Raw genomic sequence first — 23,312 nt, forward strand, 5'->3', positions numbered from 1 at the left:
AAAAGGGGGAAAAAGCCCAGCCTCAACAAGAAATGCTAGAAGGGACCCTCAAGGACCATCCAGTCCAACCCCCTTCTGCTATGAAGGAATACATGGGATCCAACTCTGCACCTCTCCCATGCTGATGCCAAGGTCTAATAATAATAATAATAATAATAATAATAATAATAATAATAGGCAAGGAGAGTGCAGAATATCCACACACACACACTTATAGTGTTACTGCCAAAAGTGTGAAGCCGTATTTATATGTGTACATACACAGCTGTCTGTGTGTGTGTGTGTATATACACACACACAAACTGTGGAGCAGCCGAAAGTGTAATGCTGCATGTAATATGCTTGCACACACATCTGTGTGTGTGTGTGTGTGTATATATACACATACATATACACACACGCATACACACACACACACACACACATACAAACTGTGGAGCAGCTGAAAGTGTAATGCTGCATGTATATGCTTACACACACTTCTTTGTGTGTTTGTAAATATACATACATACATACATACATATACATATACATATACACACGCATATATATATATATATATATATACACACACACACACACACTCACACAAACTGTGGAGCTGCTGAAAGTTTAATGCTGCATGTATATGCTTACACACACTTCTTTGTGTATTTGTATATATACATACATACATACATATACATATACATATACACACACGCATATATATATTTATATATAAATATATATACACACTCACACAAACTGTGGAGCTGCTGAAAGTTTAATGCTGCATGTATATGCTTACACACACATCTTTGTGTGTTTGTGTGTGTGTATATATATATATATATATATACATACACACATATACATATATACATACATACATATACATATACACACACGCATATATATATAAATATATATATACACACACACAAACTGTGGAGCTGCTGAAAGTGTAATGCTGCATGTATATGCTTACACACACATCTTTGTGTGTTTGTATATATATATATATACATACATACATACACACACACACACACACACACATATATATATATACACACACAGACAAACTGTGGAGCTACTGAAAGTGTAATGCTGCGTGTATATGCTTACACACACAGGCTGAGAGAGTGTGTCTTGGCCAAGGTGGGCATCCAAACCCTGGGCTCCCTTTCCCCATGACCTCTTGGAAACATGGCTGTTTTTGTGTGTTGTGACTTTGGAGGACTCTCCTGGCATGCAAGGCTTGTTGGGGGTGGCCAGTGTCTCCATTCGAGGCTGAGAGAGTGTGTCTTGGCCAAGGTGGGCATCCAAACCCTGGGATATAAGAAAATAACAACAACAACAATATCTGGGTATTGTAGTTTTGTGAGACATTTAGCCTTCTTTGTCAGAGAGCACTGGTGGCACAACATACTGCAAATCCCAGGATTTTCCATAGCATTAAAGTATTGTCGAACTGGATTATTTCTGAAAAAACTCCAAAATCCAAAATACATCTAGTCCTCAGCATTTTGGGTAAGGGATATTATCATCATCATCATCATCATCATTGCATGACTTTAGCATCACCATGGGAGAGGTGCAGAGAGAGAGAGATGGTCATGTCCTGCCTCTGAGGCTGAGAGAATGTGACCCTCACAAAAGAGAATGTGGGAGAATGAGGATCTGCTGAACTTTTCCCCTGCCATTCGCTTCTCCTTTTGTCTCTTGTCCCTTTAGATTGCAAGCCTGAGGGCAGGGAAATATCTAGTAATTTGTAAGCTGTTCTAATAGCCTTTTGGCTGAAGAGCTGGGCATAAATTATTATTATTATTTGACATCCCCCTTTGACATCCCCACCTCCTTCTTCTCTTTTGTGAGAATTTGAATGGCAGAGCATGATGTAAAGTGGAGAAGGCTCCCTCCTTTTGTTCTGTTTTGTTTTTCACACTAACAAAGGAAATAGCCCCTGGTAAAAGCCAGGATGAATGATAGCTTTTCTTATGCAAAATACCCAAGTCCTGGAGGTCGAATTTGTCAGCTCAAAATTTCTCTTTTCCCTTCATTTTGAAATTACAGTGGTACCCCGGGATACGAATGCGCCGCCTTACGAAATTTCCGGGTTACGAAAAAAAATCCATTGAAAAAAACTGTTCCAGGTTACGAAGGTTATTTCGGGTTACGAAAAAAATTTTGGTGCTTTTCGGCGCTTTTTCGCACGAAATCGCGGCTTTCGCTATTAGCGCCTATGGCTTTTTCGGCTTACGAAGATTTTCGGGTTACGAACGCGGCAGCGGAACGAATTAAATTCGTAACCCGGGGTACCACTGTATTAAAAATAAAATTCTTACTCATTGATCGAGAATTACTCAGAATTTCTCCTCTCTAACATGTTATAGAATTTGTCGAAATTGGCATTTTTCTCCTAATTTTCGAATTTTGGAGAATATTCTTTACATCCCTAATTGCCATTTGCTGAGGTCCACTGGATGGACTTTTTCCTGTGATAATACAAATTAGACTAGGAGACTAGGGAGTTTATCAAACGGGAGGAATTTATCTTAAATTCGAATGAAAAGAAAGTGGGGCCAGAAAGCATTCACTTAAAGTAACTAGTTTAGCGCAATTACATGAATGCGCATTGCATTCGAACTGGCTCCCCATTGCCCGAAAATAGCATGCCATTGCCCGAATTTGTGTGTGGCAGTCTATCACGTAATAATGTGAAATCACATGATTGAGTTCAGACTGACTTCCCACTGCCCAAATTTGCTCGTAGTGGGTTATCACACAATAACTTTAAACCCCATGATTGCATTTAGATTGCTATTGGATTATACTTCCAATTTCCCTTGTCTGATAAACTCCTAGGAGGCTATAAATCAGAAATTACATGTAAAACATCCAGGTGGTTTTAACAAAAAGGCAGTATAAAAATACAACACAGAAATACAGCACAGAACAATCCCGCTTCCTCTCCCCCCACCCTTCCAAGTTTGCAAAACAAAGAAAGGAAGGTACAAGAATGAAGAAAAGCATCAGTTCTGATGAGCAGGATCTGGGATGGGAGGTATGGACCAGTTTCCAAAGGAACTCAGGCTTGCTAATGTATAATAGCATTTCTTAATTTCCTCCCTAAATACCCTGAAGGCACCAGATCTAAGTAGGGTCACATCTGGTCAGTGCCTGGATGGGAGACCATCAGGGAATTCCAAGTGTTGTATTCTAAATTGAGGACAAACAATCTCTGAGTACTCCTTGCCTAAGAACAGGACATGTCCAACGCCATCGGGCCTGAAGAGGAAGAGCCCTCCCCTCCCTCCTTCCAACTGTCATCTTCTGGCCTGGGAGGGAGTGAAAGGACAGGCCCAATGCCATTGAGCCCAGCCTCGATTAAGAAAAAGAGCCCCCCCTCCAGTCCATCTGCCTTGGTCCACGCCTCAGAGGGAAAAAAGAATGATGGACCCTGATCCCCCCCCTCACCATTCCCTTCTCCTTTTGTGTCCTGTCTTTTTAGATTGTAAGCCTGAGGGCAGGGAACCATCTATTATCCCCTCTGCCAGGATTCCCAGTGATTGGGCGGCATATAAATAAATCCTATTATTATTATTATTATTATTATTATTATTAAGAAACCCCTATGAAATTAATGAGGTCACCATAAGTTGACAGGCAACTCAAAGGCACCTACATGTATATAATTGATTACTCTGCCTAATCTTCAAAGCCCTTCAGTTTTGCATTCTATTTATTCCTTGTACTTAGGAATGCCATTGCTCAACCTTGAAAAATCAGTTGTTTCTGAAAGACTGCAAACTACCTGGCCAAAGCTTTCCTTATTATTTACAGGTTTTGCCTTTCCTTGAGCCTGGATATTGACTAAAGCTCTCAGTGCTGAAAGAATAAGTACTAGTGCAACACTATATACATACACATTTCATTTCTAAGGTAGCAGAGTTGCAGAGAATTAGAGAGAATCATTCTTGTGGGCCAAGGTGATAGAGATATCTACAACTCCAGAGTGTGTGGTCCCAGATGGAGCAATTTAAGATGGTTTAGTAGCTGTGCTGGGAATGAAATGTCTTGTGAGGTCATGAACCATAGCAAAAATTCTAAGGATAAAAAAGGCTATAGCTGAAGGTCAAGCAATCATCTGATGAAGCCCTCTGAAGCTAGATTTTTCACCATCCACATGCCTATCAAAAAAGAACAGGCTGCCATGGCCTTTCTCCTCAGTGAGCTTTGCTCTCCTCAGGGCTGTTCTTAGCAAAGCATCCATCTTGTTTTGCTGGAAACACAAGCGCCAGTTCTCAAATCATACTTTGCTCTGGAAGTTTGTACTGTACTCTTGTGGAAGAGCTGTTATATTATAAGGTGACAGCATTAACCCATGAACAAAATACCCTCAAACCAAACCCGTACAATACTATTCAGTTCAAATGATACTGCTGTCAGAAACTCAGTGGGTGGTTTGCTATTTCTCAGCGCTCCAACTGTCACGCAAGGTTAACTACACCAACCTACCTTGCAGATGTGTGGTAAACAAATACTATTATTTTTAGCATTTCCCCAATGTTTATAGAAGACGTATGGCCTCTTCTTCTCTTCTTCTAATGTCACAATGCTGTGACTTTTGTCTCTCAAGTATTAATGTTTGTGCTGCCACAGTACACGAGCTCCTATATTTCTGTATCACATCACTGCATTTTTTAAAAATGGCATAAGCAAGATTTTCAATGGATCCAGCAGACTGTAGCTCCTCTGCTATTGTTTGTAATTATGGTTTGAATAGTATGGAGAGAAAAAATCAGTTGGACCACATTGTAATAAATAACATGTGGAGTCACTTGGTACCTTATTGTAGTAGTATTGCTTTAATCAGAGGTTAGAAAAAGTTACCTTTCTGGACTACAGCTACCAGAATCTCCCCATCAGCATAGCCAGTGTCCATGCTGATCAGGACATTTGGACACATGTAAAGGGTACCAGGTTGGTGGAAAACCAGTGTAGACCAGTCATGATACTCCATGTCCTCAGAGAATAAAAGAGGCAGATTGTCAACTTTTAGGTGTCTAGGCTTTATTCTCTTGGAGCTATGGTACACAATATGAGAAAAACACCCACATTTTCTTTTATTGTTCTAGACTTCTCACAGGTTGGAAAAGTCTAAGTCTAATACATGATAGCCTTCAAACATTTACACAGCCATCAAAGTTGGGACAGTATGTAGACAGGGATTTGTCCATTTCTGTGTGTGTTCATGAGCAACGTTGTGTGGAAATGATCCCGGGATTTTCCTGTTTTATATCCCATTTCTGTACAGGATAAGCCCCATGTGATAAACATTTAATCCATCCCTCTTGATATAGAGGGGAAAAACCTCTCTTTGATTCTGTCAAAAGCACATGGGCTAACACTCAACCAGAGAGCCATCGTGGCACAGTGGTTTGTGCATTGGAGACCTGGATTCGAATATCTGCACAGCCATGGAAACCCACTGGGTGGCCTTGGGGAAGTCACACCCTCTCAGCCTCAGAAGAAGGCTATGTCAAACCTCCTCTGAACAAGTCTTGGCAAAAAAGCCCATGATCGGTTCGCCACAGGGCCACAATTAGTCGGAAATGACTTGAAGGCACACAAGAAGAACAATGTTCCCCAGGAAATGCCTGCCTGCTGCCCTTTCCTTCTCCATGCAACTGTTAAAAGTATGGAGCCCCTCGCCTGCTTCTATGCACCCATCCAGGGTGACCAGACTTTTTCTCCTTTCCCAGGACATGTCCTACATTTCAACCTTCTGTCCAGGAGGAATTCCAAAATGTCCTCCATTTTGAGCATGACTGAGAGGCATGAGTTTAGATTTCTATATGAGTACTTTTAGCTCTTATTTGGCCATGTCCTCCACTTTCCTTTAATGTCCTTCATTTTGAGCATGACTGAGGGACATGGATTGACATTTATAGGAGTGCTTTTAGCTCTTACTTGGTCATGCCCTTTTGTCCATGACTGAGGGACACGAATTTACAGTTTCTAGGACTGCTTTCAGAGCTCTTATTTGGCCATGTCCTCCACTTTCCTTGGACATCCTCCATTTAACCATAACTGAGGAGCATGAATTTACAACTCATAGGAGTGCTTTCAGTGCTCTTATTTGGTCCTCCACTTTCCTTGGACATCCTCCATTTTGACCATGACTGAGGGGGAGGGAGGGGGAGTGCTTTCAGAGTTCTTATTTACTCATGTCCTCCATTTCCCTGGGACGTCCTCCATTTCCACCATGACTCATAGGCATGCTTTCAGAGCTCTTAGTTTGGCCATGTCCTCCATTTTTCCTTGGGTATCCTTCATTCTGTCCATTACTGAGGGGCATGGGTTGACATTTCCTCCTTGGAGCCCTTCCCAGCTGCATCCTCCTTGGAGCAGGGTCATGAGAGAGAGAGAGAGAGAGAGAGAGAGAGAGAGAGAGAGAGAGAGGCGTCTCCTTTCCCCAGGGCCCTCCTCCTCCTCCTCCTCCTCTGTCCCTTGGCTCCTCCATCCATCTTCCTGGGCAGCATGGGCCCCCGGGGCTCCTCTGTGCTCCTCCCCGCCGCCCTGCTCCTCCTCCTGGTCCTCCTGGGGCTGCTGCAGGTGGGGCCCAGGGGATCCCAGGAGCGGCCAAGCCCAGCCGGGCCCCTCCAGCAGCCCTCTCCCTCCCTCAGGAGGCAACAGCAGCAGCAGCAGCACCACCAAGTCACCTACATCAGGAGCAGCCGCCTCAGGGGCCACCAAGGCACCGCCTGCTGCCGCCTCCAGGGGGCGCCCGCCAATAACGGCGGCAGCAGCAGCAGCAGCAGCAGGAAGGTAAACTGCAGGGTCTTGGGTTCGAATCCTCCAGCAATAGTCTTTTTGGTAACTCAAAGATATCTTTGCCCGTGGGCAGGTACTGAAACAAAGGACAGTACCTGCCTACATAGAGAAACCATACTTGCCCATAGATTCTTGCCCATTAGCAAGACTTCTTCATTGATTTCTTATGGGCAACTATGGTTTCTCTATGGGCAAGTGTTCTCCAATGATTCTTTATGGGCAAGTATGTTTTTTCTATAGGCAAGTATTCTCCAATGATCTCCTATAGGGAAGTATAGCTTCTCTATGGGCAAGTGTTCCCCAATGATTTCCTATGGGCAAGTGTGGCTTCTCTATGGGCAAATATTCCCCAATGATCCTCTATGGGCAACTATGGTTTTCTCTGTAGGCAAGTATTACCTAACGATTTCCTATGGGGAATTGTGGTTTCTCTGTGGGCAGATATTCTCCAGTGATTCTCTATGAGCAAGTATGGTTTCCCTATGGGAAAGTACTGTGATTTGTTTTAGTACGTCCCATAGCTGTGTTAGTCTGTGGAATCAGTATGTAGAGAGAGATCTTGTAGCCCCTTTGAAACTCACTGAAAGAAAGACATTGGCAGCATGAGCTTTCATAGACTTCAGTCTGCTTCCTCAGATGCATATAGACTTGGTAATAGTGTTGTAAAATGTCGTAATAGTCACTGAGATATTATTATTATTTTCCTATATTCCATCTTTCTCCCAAAACAGGAACTCAAGGTGGTGAACAGCCGATTTAAAAACATACAATTTAAAACAAGGAGCGTACTGAGAGCCTGTGTAGAGTAGCACTTTGAGCGTTGGATTATGACTCTGGAGACACCAGAGTTCGAATCATGGTTCGGCCATGGAAACCCCACTGGGTGACCTTGGGCAAGTCATTCTTTCTCAGTCTCAGAGGATGGCAATGGTAAACTCCCTCTGAAGAAACTTGCTAAGAAAACCCTGTTATAGGGTCGGCATAAGTCAGAAATGACTTGAAGGCACTCAACAATAATTGTCTTTTAGCTTGCTTGTTGATTTTGTTGTTGTTGTTATGTGCCTCCGCATCATTTCCGGTTTAGGACATCCTAAGGCAAACCTATCTTGGGATTTTTCTTGGCAAAGTTAGTTCAGATAAGGTTTGCCAAGGCCTTCCCCTGAGGCTGAGAGGGTGTGACTTGCCCAGGGTCACCCAGTGGCTTTCATGTTGTTGTGTGCCTTCAAGTTGTTTCTGATTTAATGACTATTTAAGGCAAACAAAGGCAAACAACAATGAATCTTTGGCAGGTGGGAGAAACCATGTGAAGGGGAAGAAGAAGTGGAAAATATATTTGGTTGGTGAAACTAATTCAATTTGGGGTGCATCTATACTGTAGAAATACTGCAGTTTGACCCCACTTTAACTGTCATGGTTCCATCCCACAGAACCCTGTGATTTGTAGTTTTGAGAGGCACCAGCATGCTTTGGCAGAAAAGGCTAAAGAGCTTGTAAAACAACAAATTTCAAGATTACATAGGATCTACTGCACTTAAAATGGTGTCAAACTGCATTATTTCTGTAGTGTGGATGTACCCTTGACTCTATACAGACTTTAATTTAATCTGGGATGGCTGCTCAGATCAGCCCTGTGGCACATGAAACAGTCGCCAAGGCAGAGAGGGCCTCTGAGGTTGACAGGTAGAGAAATTCTTAAACATAGGGCTGCCCAGTTAACTTTAGAAAACTATGACCCAAAACACACCATAGAAATAATCCAGTTTGAGACCACTTTAACTGCCCTGGCTCAATGCTAAAGAATTCTGGGAACTGTAGTTTTCTGAGACATTTAGCCTCTGTCAGAAAGAACTCTGGTGCCACGATAAACTACAATTCCCAGGATTCCCTAGCACTGAGTCAGGGCAGTTAAAGCAGTCTCAAACTGGATTATTTCGGCAGTGTGTTTTGGACCATGTTTCCATCTTGGTTTACCTTTCTTGTTTTGCCTTGTGAAAAGATGGGAGGAAGGAGAGGATGGTTTGAAAAATAACAAACATGTACTTCAGGGAAATAATGTTTTCTGAGTTGAATTTTGTCCAGTTCTTCAGGCACTAGGGTTGGCATCACTTCGTGCATTAACTCATGGTGTCATAGCACACCATACAGAATCCTTGTTGCTGTTGTTGTTATTTGTGTGCCTTGAAGTTGTTTTCGACTTATGGCGACCCTAAGGGTTGGGGTTTTCATAGGTTTGCTTGCCAAGATTTGTGCGGAGAAGGTTTGGCATTGCCATCCTCTGAGGCTGAGAGAGTGTCATCCAATGGGTTTCCATGACTGAACTGGGATCTGAACCGTGGTCTCCAGAGCCCTAGTCCAATGCTCAAACTACTACGCCATAGTGGCTCTCAAGGATATGGCTCTAAGTAATGGCTCTTACATTTTTTTTTGTACTAATGTTACTCTTAATTCATAATTTCCATATATCACTGAAGGCAATGATTTGTTGACCAGAGTTTCAGTAAGAAATTTGAGAGCAAAACGGTTCCATGTTGTCTTCAAACTGCTTTTATGTAAAGTTAGTATTTTTCTCTCACTTTAAACGAAATATATGGAAAATGGCAATTGGAAAAAAAAAGGGGAGGCTGACCTTTGCAATGGAGCATGTGACAAGTTTGGTTTAAAAAAGCACATACCTGAACCACCAATGTTACTTGTTAATAGGATCTATCAAGAAGCCATGTGCTTCTGCACTTGTTGTTTTCTTTTTCAGTCCATAATTTGGCATCTAAAGTATGTCACAGCCATCCAAAGCATAATTAGGGAGAAGAGATGGTGTGTTGTGGAATGAACACATGAGGCCCTTGAGCTAAGATGCAATTATCAAATATGAGCCAAAATAATGAAAACAGCAATGTGGCCATGCATATATAAAAACAATGTTAATGGAACATAGCAGGCCAACTCTTGCATGGTATCTTAAAATGCTTGAAATAGCAGAATATCAAGGTTATTAACTGAGGTGCATCTACACAAGTGATTCCCAAACTTTAGTCCTCCAAGTGTTTTGGACTTCAGCTCCAAAAAGCCCTACCTAGTTTGGTCAGCAGTCAGGAATTCTGGAAGCTGACCAGAATTCTGGAGGACAAAAGTTTGGGAACCACTGATCTACACTATAGAAATAATGCAGTTTGGTACCATTTTAAGTTGTGCAGTGCCATCCAGTGTAATCCCGGGATTTGTAGTTTTACAAGGTCTTTAGCCTTCTCACCTAAAGAGTGCTGGTGCTTCATAAAACTACAAATCCAGGATTCTGTAGGATGGAGCCATGGAAATTAAAGTGGTATCAAACAATATTATTTCTACAGTGTAGATTCCCCCCCGATCTTTAGATGACATCAATGTAGGTACCAGACAGGTCTCTCTGGGTGACATTCCAGAGAGTGAGCCATCTCCGTTGAGAAGATCCTTTTTCTTGTGTAGCCTTTCCAAAAACAAAACAAAATAGCAAAACAAAAACTCTAAGGTCTTTTAAGGACACATAACAAGAACATTATTGCAACACTATAGTAACAATGGCATTGCATCATCTTATAAATTACAACTTGCCATGCTGGAGCAAATATATACAATAAAGTATGCCTGACATGATGATTGACTTGGATGTTTCAAAAGAAAATTTTAACCATTAGCTTATCCAGGGTAGTCATGTTGGCCTTGTAAGTAAAGTACAATAACATCCAAAGTCTACAAAGGAGTAATATCTTTCTCAGGCCAACCAAAATACACATTGCAAGTTTTCAAAGCTCCACTGGCTTCTTCTTCAGGAAAGGTGTTAAAAATCATACAAGGAGAGAGAAAAAATGCCATTAATCACAAGCCTGCATTTAGTCCTGATGGAGCTGTTCTCAGTTCAGGTGGTGTTGAGAGACAGGCAGGCAGATTCCCTCCATCTGACTATGTGGATACTCCAGGAAATAAAATTTTAAGTTCCATTAGCAAGACTAAAAGAGATACTTCCCTTGAGATCCAAGTTGCTTCCATCCTTTGTGAAGCTACAAGTGCCTTTGTTAGGCAGAGAGCACTGGATTTCAATTCATAATTTTATTAATAAACATTAGTGTTCACTCCAAATGCTTATTTACATGCTTAGCAACACCAGAATTTCAGAAAGTGATTGATTTGGAGTAGTTATCCTGAATCAACATTTGTTGTTTACTTAGGCAGGAGATTCTCAAGTGCTGTGCACTTGTGTACCTTTGCTCATGATCTTGGTTTACTTTTAGTTTTAGTGTATTGTGTAATGGCAATGAATTCTGAACTCCATCCCTCTCTAAAATAACAACTCTGCTGTGTTTACAAAACCTCAGATGTGAATAGCCTCACTGTGCTGGATTACATTTTGGTCTTTTGATCTTCTTTCATTTTAAATTAGCCCCTTAGTTGTGCAAACTAAAACCAGATTGTGGTAACAAACTGATGTAAATTCACTTGGTTGGGGAGCAAATTTAGCAGAAATACACATTGGTGGCATTGCATATGTTGCCGATGCAGAGAGAAAAGCAAATACCGATTTCATGAGTTAGAGCACTTGGGGATGCATTCCTTGACCTTACTAGTTAAAAGCCAGTTGTGTTCTTTTTCATGAACATGTCAGTTTGTAGTAGAGACACCATGAAATGAGTATGATCTTGGAAAAGTCAGAATTAGAATTAATGCAGTTTGACACCGTTTTAACTGCCATGACTCAGTGCTATGGAAGTGTGGGATTTGTAGTTTTGTGAGATATTTAGTCTGCTCTGTCAGAGAGCTCTAGTTTGTTGTGGCACTAGAGCTCTATGACAGAGAAGCCTAAATATCTCACAAGCTATATATTCCAGAATTCTATAAAATTGAGCTATGTTAAAGCGGTGTAAAACTGCATCAGTTTTGCAGTGCGGCAGCTGCTTTTCACATTCAAAAACCTAAGACGTTTAAGTGGAAGTCAGGGTTGTACCTGCTGAGTTGGTAAGGATCTGTTAGCACTAAACCTGAAGGGTTAGTGAGCCCTAGTGGCACAGTGGTTAAATGCCAGTACTGCAGGTACTTACAAACCACAAGGTTGTGAGCTCAATACCATCCAGGGGCTCGGGGTCAACTCAGACTTGTATCCTTCCGAGGTCACTAAAATGAGTACCCAGTTTGTTGGGAGCAATTAGATTACACTTTGTAAACTGTTTAGGGAGTGCTTAAGTGCACTGATAAGCGGTATAGAAATGTACTTGCTATTACTATTGCTGTTGCTAAGAAAACCTAAAGGACATGATTATTTTCCTGTACATGGGTGAATCAGTGAATTTGACTGTTGGTACTATACAACCCAACCCAGCAGGAAAAGCTGCGTATGGATGAGGGCTCCTTTACTCAGATCCACTTATTGGCTCAGGATATTCATCTGCAGCAGGTTGCAGCATATGCAGGTACCCATTTCAGATAACTGTTTTCAGCAATCTGTTCTTTGCTCCCATTTCCCAGTATTATGCTAAGAAGTGAACAAGCAGCACTCTACCCAGAACCAGTGCAGAATCTGATGTGGATCTGCTCCATGTGATTCCAATCAGCACTGCACTGCACTGGGCAAGTAGGCAAGGATCCCATCAAACCATAGAATGGCAAAAGGGTGTGTTGATACCTATACCTGAGGCAACTGTGTGCAAGTCTTTCCCTTGTATTGCTACAGATCTTTTTGCAGCCCATTGCCTCTAGATCAGGGCCTTGAAGGGCCAACATTAAGAAGAGCCATGCTGGATTAAATTAAAAGTCTTGTCCAGTCCATGGGTGGGTATTATTAAGTCCTCCAGATGTTGTTGGACTGCAACTCCCATCTGTCCTAGGCAGAATAGCAAGTGGTGAAGAATGGTTACTGGCCAACTACTTCTGGAGGGCCACATGATTCTCACCACTGATATCCTGTTGGATATCACCAGGGGACGGTTCCTTTTTAAAATAAGAGTTAAAGTACACTACTTACATTGACCCATGGATAAGTCAACTCAGGTTTTTTGGCGTCACTTTTTCTAGACTTATACGCGAATATATACAGTAAGTCAACACATATGTAAAACCTTTTTAGGCCCACATGAAAGAGTTTTCAGAAGACATGCAGTCTGGTTGGTGGTTGCTCAGCACAGAAGAGAGAGGTCTTGATGATCTTCCCACATATGAGGGCTTTGTAGAAGCATGCACGTTTATTTTCTGTGTGATGAAACCCCATTAAGCCCAAGAGCATGAACAGAATGGCAGCGCTAGGCATCCAGGTTGTTGGATCACTAGCATCTGCACTGGTAACTATGCAAAGCCTTAGGGAGTTCTTGTTCAAATATTGCCGGGTTACAGACGGGCAGGGGAGGATGGGAGTGTAATTCAGCTGATTCGGTGAGCCTCCAGACGCGCCCGCCCAAGGGCGCGTGCTAGGTGGTGTGGAGCTTTCCACACTGGGGGGCAATGACAGGACGCCTCCCTGGGTCCGTTTTTTGCGGACCCGGAGCGGTTCCATAACGCCCCGCCGTTCGGAGGAGGACGCCGTGCAAAAGAGAGCGCAGCTTCCGCGGGCGGCCCAAACCGCGGCTTTTTTTTCTTTTGCCGCATGAAAGTGCGCAGCTTGCACTGCAGCGCTAAGCGCGCGGCAGAAAGCTGCTGCGCGTTTAAGCCGCCAAGCCCCTTAAACTTTTTCCCTGTGACTTATAGCTAGGCAGGAGTGGTGTGAGGTAGCAATGTCAAACTCTGTCCTTCCAGGTGTTTGGACTTCATCTCCCAGAATCCCAGACCACAGGGCAAGGTGGCTGGGGATTCTGGAGATGAAGTCCAAACGCCTGGAAGGACAGAGTTTGAACATTGCTGGTTTGGGACCAGTGAGCCAGGCATGGTGGAGGAGAAACGGAAGGGTAGAATAGAGTAGATAGGGCTGGGAGGGAACACATGTCCTGGGAGGCGAAATGATGTCTTTATGGGACATCATGGGGACCTAGTGCCTGTCAGTGCTCCCTGCCCTTGATCCCAGCCCAGGGCCCCTCAGTTGCCTTTGCCTTTGGGGCAAGTTTAGAGGGCATCAAAGGTCTTGGGACACATTCAAGCTCCGGAGTCCTCTTTTTTTTTTCCTTTGCGGCTGGCGAATGCGCAGCTGCGCGGGCTAAGCAGCGGCAGCAGAAACCTAGGGCACATTTAAAGTGCCCAAGCCCCTTTAAAACAATGGTGGTCTCTCCGCAGCTGGTGATCAGCTGGTGTTGGCATCCTTGTTCGCTTGCACTGCCAGTGTCAGCAGCATCATAGATGCCTCCTCTCCTTGGTCCCCGCGCTCCTGCTGAATCTGCAATGCGCGGCCACAGCTGTCTCCCGGCCACGCTGTCCCCTGCCATCTCCCTCACCTCTTGTACATATGTCAATATTTACAGTTTTAGGTTCTTTTTTTATGGTTAGGTGAAAATGGCAGAGGAATGTGTGTAGGTGGTGCACTTTAAAGTCCAAACTTTCCAAGCAGCGCATGGTACGTGTTGCTCTAGGGTTAGGGTTAGGGTTACGAGGCTTAAAATGCGCCGCAGCTGTGCCTCAGCTTCCCAGCTGCATGGCAGCGGACGTTGCAATTAAAGCCTGACTGCAAACTGCGCATGTTCCAAGACCCCACTCACTATGCGACGGCGCTTTTTAAATGGGCAACTTAAATTAGCGGCGTAGCAATCTGGTGTGTGCCGTGCAGCAAGCTCTCATGGCTTCTTCCCCTTCTCGATATGTGTCACATTCAGGTAGGACGGCTCCAGTTTCTGCAAAATGTTTGGCTGGAGGACCATATAGCTATGAGGTCACCGTCTCAGTATGAGACCAAGACGTCCCCTGCCTTTTTTCGGGGTGCTGGTGGATGGCGGAGCCATCCTGCCTGGTGCAAAGGGGAGCCGCCACACACTGTGCCAGGAGCAAGCCGAACTGTGCCGTTCCCTGGGACCGGTGAAGGGCGCAGGAAGGTGTGCAGGGGGTCACTTTAAATCCCAAACTTTCCCTTTTCACTTTCTACAAACCAAACATATCCGCCGGCAAGTTACAACTTCCCGCGTTCTAGCAACGCATGCGCACCACTGGCTCTAGGGTTAGGGTTACGAGGCTTAAAATGCGCCGCAGCTGTGCCTCAGCTTCCACAGTCTGCATGGCGCGACGTTGCAATTAAAAGCTGACTGCAAACCACGCTGTCCCGGACCCCGACCCATTATGCGACGCAGCTGACAACGGAGCTTTTAAAACCGGAAACTTATATTTGCGCGGTAGCAATTCTGACGTATTGGGTGCAGGGGCTTACGGACGGAGCTGCGCAGTACGCATCAAACAGAAAAGAAGCGTGAAAAAAGCAGCACCTTTTTAAGTGCCGCCTTCTTCCCGCTTGGGCGTGCCGGGGGGCGTGTTTCATGACGGCATCAGGTTAAAGCCCGTCTGAAGGCTCTACCTTCATGACGTCATATGTACATCCTTTTGCCCGTCTGTAAACCCCCATTGTTTGCTAAAAAGAGACAGTATGAATGAGATGAATTGTGTTTACAATGAAGGTGGCCATTTTTGATGGTGGCTTTCAACAAGCAGATAATCAAGTCCTGGAGCACCAGCCCATCCAGGTATAAAAAGCAAAGCATCTGAGCCTAAAGGATAGGGAAAAGAGGATACAGGCGGAGAGCCAGAATTATTTTCATAGTAAACGAGGAAGTGGGAAAATAACTTCTGCTTTAAAATTATTTTAGGCATTTTCATGTGCAATTTATAGACCAAAGTACACATAGTTCATAATATAGTTTCTGTTGGTAATGTTTCTTGCATGCCTACTAGGTTAAAGATCTCACAGCATATGCCTTGAACTTCAAGAGTTTATCTTAACTTGGGGGAATGAAACCATTCTTGTTCTTAAGAGTTTGAGAAGCAGCGTGGGGAAAGTTTTTTTCAGAAAATAATTAATAACATGACATGCTGTAATTAAATTACCTTGTAGAATCTCATCAGTGATGGACGTGCAGGTGAGGAATGAAGAGTCCCCACTCTCCTCTCCACAACAATACCTGGAGGTTCTTTTAACCAACCTGTTTCCCCTTCCTTTCCTCAGGCCTGGGAAGGTAAGTTTTTCTGGCCAGACTGCTGCAATTTTAGTACAGGGTGGGAAGTGTGTACTCTGCGGCTGCTTTTGAATTGCAGCTTCCAGCAGCCCTAGCTAGAATAGCTAATGGTGAGGAATAATGGGAAGGCTACACAATTTCCCACCCTGATCTATAGGATACAGCATTGTTTAATTTTTTCCTGAAGGCACTTGAACCACAGCAGCTAAGTACCTGTCTGCAGGGATGGGGAATTTTTTACCCCCAAAGGGGGAGAGTTTGAATTAGGACTCACATTTCAGTAGTGAGTGATGCACACTACCCTCCAACATTTCGCAGATAAAAATTGGGACACGGTTGGCCAAGCAATATCAGAGTGTGGTCAAAAGGAAAGGTTGTAGCGTTTCTTTTTGCCTGAAGTCCACTGGGAAAGGAAGATTCCCACTTTACTTTCTTATCCCTTTTTGTTGAGATAATGGAGTGCACACTGACTTTTGCACTTTGAATTCAATTGCAGCAGCTGAAATGTGCTGAGGACAAGGGGAAAAGTGAAGGGGAGAGAAAAAACGGAGATGTTTTTATAAGCAGCTGAAAAGGTGGGATGACTCAACATTAATTAGGTCTATTTCAATTGAGGGGGTTGAAAATAAAGTGGGCAAGGCCAGGTGTAATCTTACCATTTGGGGACCTCAGTTTTTTGCATGTCTGCTGTGGCATAGTAATAGTGGTTTTCAGCATTAGACTCAGGAAACTAAGGTGTGTTACAAGCCGCCGACAAGCGGCAACCTGCACCCGCCCCTTTCCCCGCCGGATCGGGGCCTCAGTGGCTAGAGAGAGCAGCCGCTGAGGTCCCGATCCGCCGCTTTCCCCAGACCGTGGGGAAGCGGCAAAAGGCCAACTTCCCGAGGCTTGGAAAGGGGTGTCCTTGGGGCTTCAAGCCCCAAGGACCCCCGCAGCGGTGGGGAGGAGGAGAAAGGGGCCGCTGGGCCCCTTTTCTCCGCTGCGTCACTGGGCGCACATCTAAAGGTTGCGCCCAGTGACGCAAACCTGGAAGAGCTCCGAAACGGAGCTCCTTCCGGGGCCGCGGAAAGGGGCGACACTAAGTGCCCCTCACGTGGCCACTATGTAACAACTGTGCCGCCCCATTTAGAGGCAGCGCAGTCGTGATGTAGTAATGGGCGGCATTTTTGTGTGCGCTCCATGAGTCCAGGTGTTGGGGCGTCCGGAAAGGACACCCCTTTCAAACCCTAGCACGTGGCGGAGCACACACTTTTAGGCTCATTGTAACTGGCCTAAGATTCCAATCCGGCTCAGCCATGGAAGTCCAGTTGGTGACCTTGGCTAAGTCCACACTCTCTCAACTTCAGAGAATGGCATGTCAGATCCCCTCTGAAGAAACTTGATAATTCCCTTAGGATTGCCATAAAGCAGGAAATGACTTGAAGGCGCACAAACCACAAACAACTGTGGCATAAGCCTCAATACAAAAATTTCTGGCTACTTAGTTTCCATACAATAGCCTTCCTGTTTGTAAAGCATAGCACGGTTCATGCACCTTAAACTTTACCTGCATGACTGATTTAAAGATAGCAATAGAAGTTTTGTGGCCTCAACAGCTGTCGACTATTCTCACCCTGATCCCTGAGCTAGTGGGATAGCTTCCTACTGCTTTCCTTCCAAAGATCTACACTTCCTCCCACTAGGGGAACATAAATAATTGTGCCTTCTCCCTATTCAATAGGGATTATATTTTTTTTTTAAAGTCTAATTTAATATCATGAATCTCTTGACATGGATACCAAGTGGCTTACAGCTAAAATAAGGTTAGGTGCCAGCTAAAAATCAAATATAAAAGTGTTTTAAAAGTACATAACCAGAGGTAGGCAACCTTTTTGGGCTGGGTTGCTGTCCCTCAGGCGACTGGTGGGGCTGAAGCCGGGGGTGGAGCGTCCACCCTCTGGGGGAGGGGCTGCATGCCGGGGGTGGAGCTTCCACCCTCTGGGGGCGGGGCTGCATGCCGGGGTGGAGCTTCCCACCCTCCGGGCGGGGCAACGTGCCCAGGGGTGAGCTTTCACCCTCCGGGGGCCAGGCCTCCCCATCTTTGCAGGCCCTGACGGGGCCCCGGCCCTGTCAGAGGCTGGCAAAAAAGCCTCTTGGAGCCGGACCCCAGCGATGGCGCCGGGCCTCCTGAGCCCGTGGGGGCCGCCGCTGAGCCCTGTTTGGAGGGCGCCACCGGAGCAATTGGGCCTCCAGGAGCCTGCTGCCGCCGCTGGAGCCCTAAATGGGTGTGACGGTGGCGTGGGGCCTTCCAGAGGCCTGCTGCCGCCGCCGGAGCCTGTTGGGAGGGTGCCAGCGACGGCATCGGGCCTCCAGGAGCCCGATGCGACCGCCGGGGCCCTTGAATAGGGCTCCAACGGCTTCAGCGGCCTTCCAGAGGCCCGATGCGGCATTGGAGCCTCGAATAGGGTGCCAGCGACGGCTTCAGCAGGCCTTCCAGAGGCCGATGTGGCGTCGGAGCCCTCATAGGGCGCCACACGGCATCGGGCCTCCAGAGGCCGATGGCCGTCGACCATGGCGCAGCGATGGCACGGGCCTCCAGGAGCCCGATGCGGCCACCGGGGCCCTCAATGGCTCCCGGCCGCATCGGGCCTCCTGGAGGCCGAAGTCTGCATGACCTTCTTTGAGGTTGGCGCGGAACTCACCTCTGGGCGCCGCCATTTTTTCACCCAAAATGGCGGCGAAGTCTCGTGCGAACCTCGGTGCCATTTGGGTGGTGAAAAAATGGCGGCGCCCAGTGCGGCTTTTTGCCAGTCTGGGTGCCGTCATTTTTTCGCTCAGCGGCAGCGGCGGCAGCAGCAACCGCCCCCGGGGCCGCAAGGAAGACCTCCGAGCTGGATCTGCCCGTGGGCCGGAAGTTGCCGACCCCTGACATAAGCTGTTTTTTTTTTAAAAGTGCTACAATTAAAAGAGTAAGACAGCATTTCAAAACAGCATAAGATAAAATTATAGCACCACTCTTTTCTAAAGATCCTTCTATACAACCAGTAAACACCAATGCTGTTTTAAATAAAATGGTCTTTACCTCTCGGTGGAAGGACAGCAGAGAAGGGCATCAGATTGGCTCTTAAATTCCAGCCATAGAGCAGCCACTTAGTTTTTGTCACTGCAGTGGTGATTTAGAGTAGAAGAAATGGTCCACATGAAGTGTTAAACAATATCTTCTTGCTGTGTGGTCCAAGTCTAGGTCCACAGATTTAAAGTTTTAAAAAAAAATAAAACTCGAAGATCTGACCGTAGATCTCCAACTTCATTTTGTGGCACTTCAAGAATTGTATACCAGGGTGGGAAGTTCAGGGTATTGGGGAAACTCAATTTTTCTCTAGTTTTGTAAAAAAATTATTTCTCAATTGATAACAGCATGGAAGTGCAACTTATTGTAAAGGAGAAGTATGCTCTCCACCCGGGAGGTTTTCTAGGAATGTAAACGTTCCTTTTTTTAAAAAAGTGAAATAAAACCTTTTTTGGTTTTAAAAAAAAAACATTCTGAGGTTAGGCTTTGCCACCTCAGGGAGCACATGTAGTCTATGGTCTGTATGTTTGTCCACCACTCTTGTAATGGGTTAAGAGTGTGAGCAGTGAGACTGAGGTCCCTGGCTCAGCTCTTAAGCTTGTGCTCCGGAAAATGTCAGCAGACATCCACATATAAAGCAGAGATGAGAGTATTTGCCGTCTGGACGGTTCCTTGTAAGGATTTTGTTGTGTGCACTCAAGTCTTCCAACTTATTGTGACCCTAAGGCTCATAGGGTTTTCTTGGCAGGCAAGCTTTCTCTCAGAGGGGGTTTGCCATTGCCATCCTCAGAGTGTGACTTAGCCAGGTCACCGGTAGGTTTCCATGGCAGAGCCAGAATTTGACCTTGGTTTCCCAGTGTTTTAGTCCACCTCTCAAACATTACACGATGCTGCTCTCCTTGTAAGACATTATTCCATCTCTAATTTTTTGTACTGTACTTTTGTCCATTTTACTTGTTTTAAGCTGTTTGGGAAGTACATCTTGCTGCAAAGCAGTATACACTGGGCATGCATACTGGAAAGCCGCGTCGGAAAAAACCCTCTCACACACCCCGGAAGAAGAGAATGGGGTGTGCCATGGGCACGAGCCCATTACTTCTAATGGGGCTCAGCAAACACGTTTTTCCCTTACGTGGGTGTGTGTGTTGGTCCAAACGGATCCCTGGTGTAAGGGAAGGGTGCACTGTATATATGATAAAAATTCACTGTAGGAATGTGTTGTAGAAGAACTAATACTGTTAGTAATTTTGACAGCCAATGTGTGTACATAGTTGTTGAATGTTGACTAGGTTCTGCAGACCAGAGTTCAAATCCCCATCCAGCCATGGAAACCGTGTGGTGACCTTTGGGCAAGTCATCTCTCTAAACCTCAAGAATGCAATGGAAACCCCCACTGAACAAAGCTTCTCCAGAAACCCCCCCAAATAATTTGCTTAGGATCACTTGAAGGCACAGCAGAAGCAACATAGCATTATGATTGTTAATAATAACAAGGATACAGACAAATATTTATAAAATACAATCTGTAATCTTCCCAGAGAGGGTGAAACACAAACGAGTACAGTAATGTGACTGAAACAGTTCCTTAGAATGTAACAAGATCACTTGGTATATCATTTCTGGACCATATGTTCATATGCCTTTGGATCTTTTACTAATATAAGTGCAAATTATCTCATGCTAATCAGGAATTTTGGAGAGAATAAAGTCAGGTGACATGCTGGCCTTCTTGATGAGACTGATAATTTAGTAGAGTAATAGAATCTGTACATAAATGTGCTTTAAAACCCTGAATACCACAGGAATTAAAAGCTGTAATGCTGAATCTTCCTTTGTGGCAAAAACCCAGCTGAACTGTATTACAGAGGAAAAAGTTGAATAGTTTAGCAGCTTCATTTACTGCATCTTGTTGCAAAATCAGCTCAAAAGTGAGTTCTGAAAGAAAACTTTGCAATGTGAAGTGCTGTTTAAAGTGCTTGGCAGCCAGCTGAACTCTCTCCTCCCCACCGCTAGGGTACACAATTTTCAATTTCCACAACACCACTTCTACACACCAATATAATTAGCAGAATCTATAAAAGTTGATTTTTTTTAGGCTGTTGTAATTCAGAAGAGTAACTTTTCCCAGTTTCTGATTCTTAGGGCTTTTAGTGTGGATATCCTGATCTGAAGTTTTCTCTCTTTAATATTCTTCTCCCATTTGGAGGGATTCTTTTGAAATTCCTTGCAATTCTGCTATGCTGGCAGATATCTGTCTCTTGTGTGTGAGGTATGTTAAATTAGCAAACAATACTAGTGTTATAAAAAGGATGAAAAAATACTTTGGGGGTGGTTCTCTTTTTACTAGAGTTTGAGGGGGGCAGAAAAAAGAAAGGTGGTAGTATGAATAGATCCAGGCCCCATTCCCACTGGGCAAAAAAAGAGCCTTATATTGCTGCGATTCTAACTAGATTTTTGTTTTTTTTTATAGTAGATTTGTATCTGGTCCCTCGGTTCCCATTATGAAAGGGGGCAAATGGACTCGGGGGGGGGGTTGACCCATGTTTTGTACCATGAAATGTTCTTGATTGTAATTTGAAGTGGACTTTTTGGTCCCTCTTCCCATTGCCCTTCCAGAACCTTTTTTTAAAGCAGTTGTCAGTCAAATGCCTAAGTGCTTGATGTCACAGCCAATCAATTGCTTAGCGCTTTCCCCGCTGGGAAAGGGAAAAGGGAGCCTCTATCCCCCCCTGTCCCTTTGCCCCCCCGGCTTTCCTGTGTCTTCCAGAGTGCTCTAGAAAAGGGGAAAGGGAGCCTCTATTCCCCCAAGTCGCTTTGCCTCCCAGGCTCCCCTGTGTCTTCCAGACTCCCTCTGGGAAAAGGAAAAGGGAGCCTCCATCCTCCCCAAGTCCCTTGCCTCCCCCATTGCTCCCTGGGCTGTTTGGGGGCAATCGAGCAGGCATGTAAAAAAAAGGAAAAATAAAGTTAAAAATGGTCTCCTCACACGTCAATCTATGTATGTGGAGCAGGGGGGAGGTTCGGGGGGGGCGTAATGTGTTTACCATATTTGGAGGTCAATGTAGCATTGGCTATGTTTGGACACCCAACAGAGCGCCTAAGGCGATTGAAAGCTTAATTTTAAAAAAAAATTGTCTACACATGCGATCGCCTACCCCTGCTTCCCACCCACCGGGGAAAGGCTATGCGACGGGAGAAAATGGTGCCGGTATGCAGGAAAAAGAACAGTGGGGTGACACCCCAGGCCAGCCCCTTGAGCACTGCTCCTCCCATCCCCAGTTCCCAAATCAAACACCCTTGTCGTTCCCATTCATTTGCCCTGAACTGGACTCAGGAAGCGCAAAAAAACCCTCTAAAAATGTGCACCCTTTTGAAACTGGTTTATCCACCACTGATTCGGGTTTTCCCAGGAAAAATCAATCACATGGGGATCAGATTCGAATTCCAATGGGAATGAAATCGGCGCAATGAGGATCGAATGCATGCTCAAATGGGAACGATACACCCATAATTCGTGTCCTGATCCACATTATAAGCCAGTGAGAATGGGGCCAAAGAGTGTTTTGAGTGAACTTAGAACCACTTGGCATTTTCCCAGAAAGAATTATTGTCAAGCTGGAAAAAAGTGCAGCAAAGAGAAACTAAAATTATTGCATGGTTGGAGCTGATTCCCTATGAAGAAATGTTATATATTCGAGGCTTTTTAGCTTTAGAAAGGCCAGTAAGGACATGATAAAGGTAGATATAAGTATTTGTGGAGTGATGAATCTGACTAGAGAGGTACTTTTAATCCTACTTTCATAATGCTAGAACTCAGAGTCATCCGGTGATGGTGAATGGTGGGAATAATGGTAAAAGGAAATACTTCACATAGTACACAGTTAAGCTATTCACTAAATTAAACTGGTTATGACCCATGAAACCCTATACAGTTTAGGTCCACACTAAACGAAAGACTTTGGGCCAAAACACACTGCAGAAATAATCCAGTCTGAGATGGCTTTAACTGCCCTGGCTCAATGCTAGAGAATTTTGGGAACTGTATTTTTGTGAAACATTTAGCCATCATTGTCAGAGAGCTCTGGTGCCACAACAAACTATAGTTCCCAGCATTCTCTAAAACTGAGCTAGGGCAGTTAAAGTACTCTCAAACTGAATTACTTCTGCAATGTGTTTTGGCCCTGTATCTCCCTATATAAACCTACCTAAATCTTAAAATCAAATAATCTTAAGAATTGGAAGGGACTACAAGAACCATTACACTTCAGCATTTTTATCAATTACTTTCATGACTGGGTGGAGGAAATCCTTATCAAATTTGCAGATGATACAAAACTGGGAAGGAT

The 23,312-nt window shown here is 44.7% G+C and overlaps 1 protein-coding gene across 6 annotated transcripts in view; it reads left to right on the top strand.

The window, feature by feature from the left end:
- Positions 1 to 6,503: 6,503 nt before the first annotated feature.
- Positions 6,504 to 23,312, top strand: part of METTL24 (methyltransferase like 24) — a 114,168-nt gene continuing 97,359 nt past the window's right edge. For 4 of the 6 annotated variants that reach the window (XM_042468614.1, XM_042468649.1, XM_042468633.1 and 1 more), the window contains exons 1-2: positions 6,504 to 6,814; positions 14,785 to 14,792. In XM_042468614.1, the coding sequence (XP_042324548.1) occupies positions 6,529 to 6,814; positions 14,785 to 14,792 (294 nt within the window). In that variant the 5' untranslated portion in view covers positions 6,504 to 6,528. Of the gene's footprint in view, positions 6,817 to 14,784; positions 14,793 to 23,312 lie in introns of all 6 variants that reach the window. The other 2 variants (XM_042468623.1, XM_042468642.1) reach the window with 1 other exon arrangement.

Source organism: Sceloporus undulatus, chromosome 1 (genome assembly GCF_019175285.1).
Source record: "Sceloporus undulatus isolate JIND9_A2432 ecotype Alabama chromosome 1, SceUnd_v1.1, whole genome shotgun sequence".
Lineage (NCBI taxonomy): Eukaryota > Metazoa > Chordata > Lepidosauria > Squamata > Phrynosomatidae > Sceloporus > Sceloporus undulatus.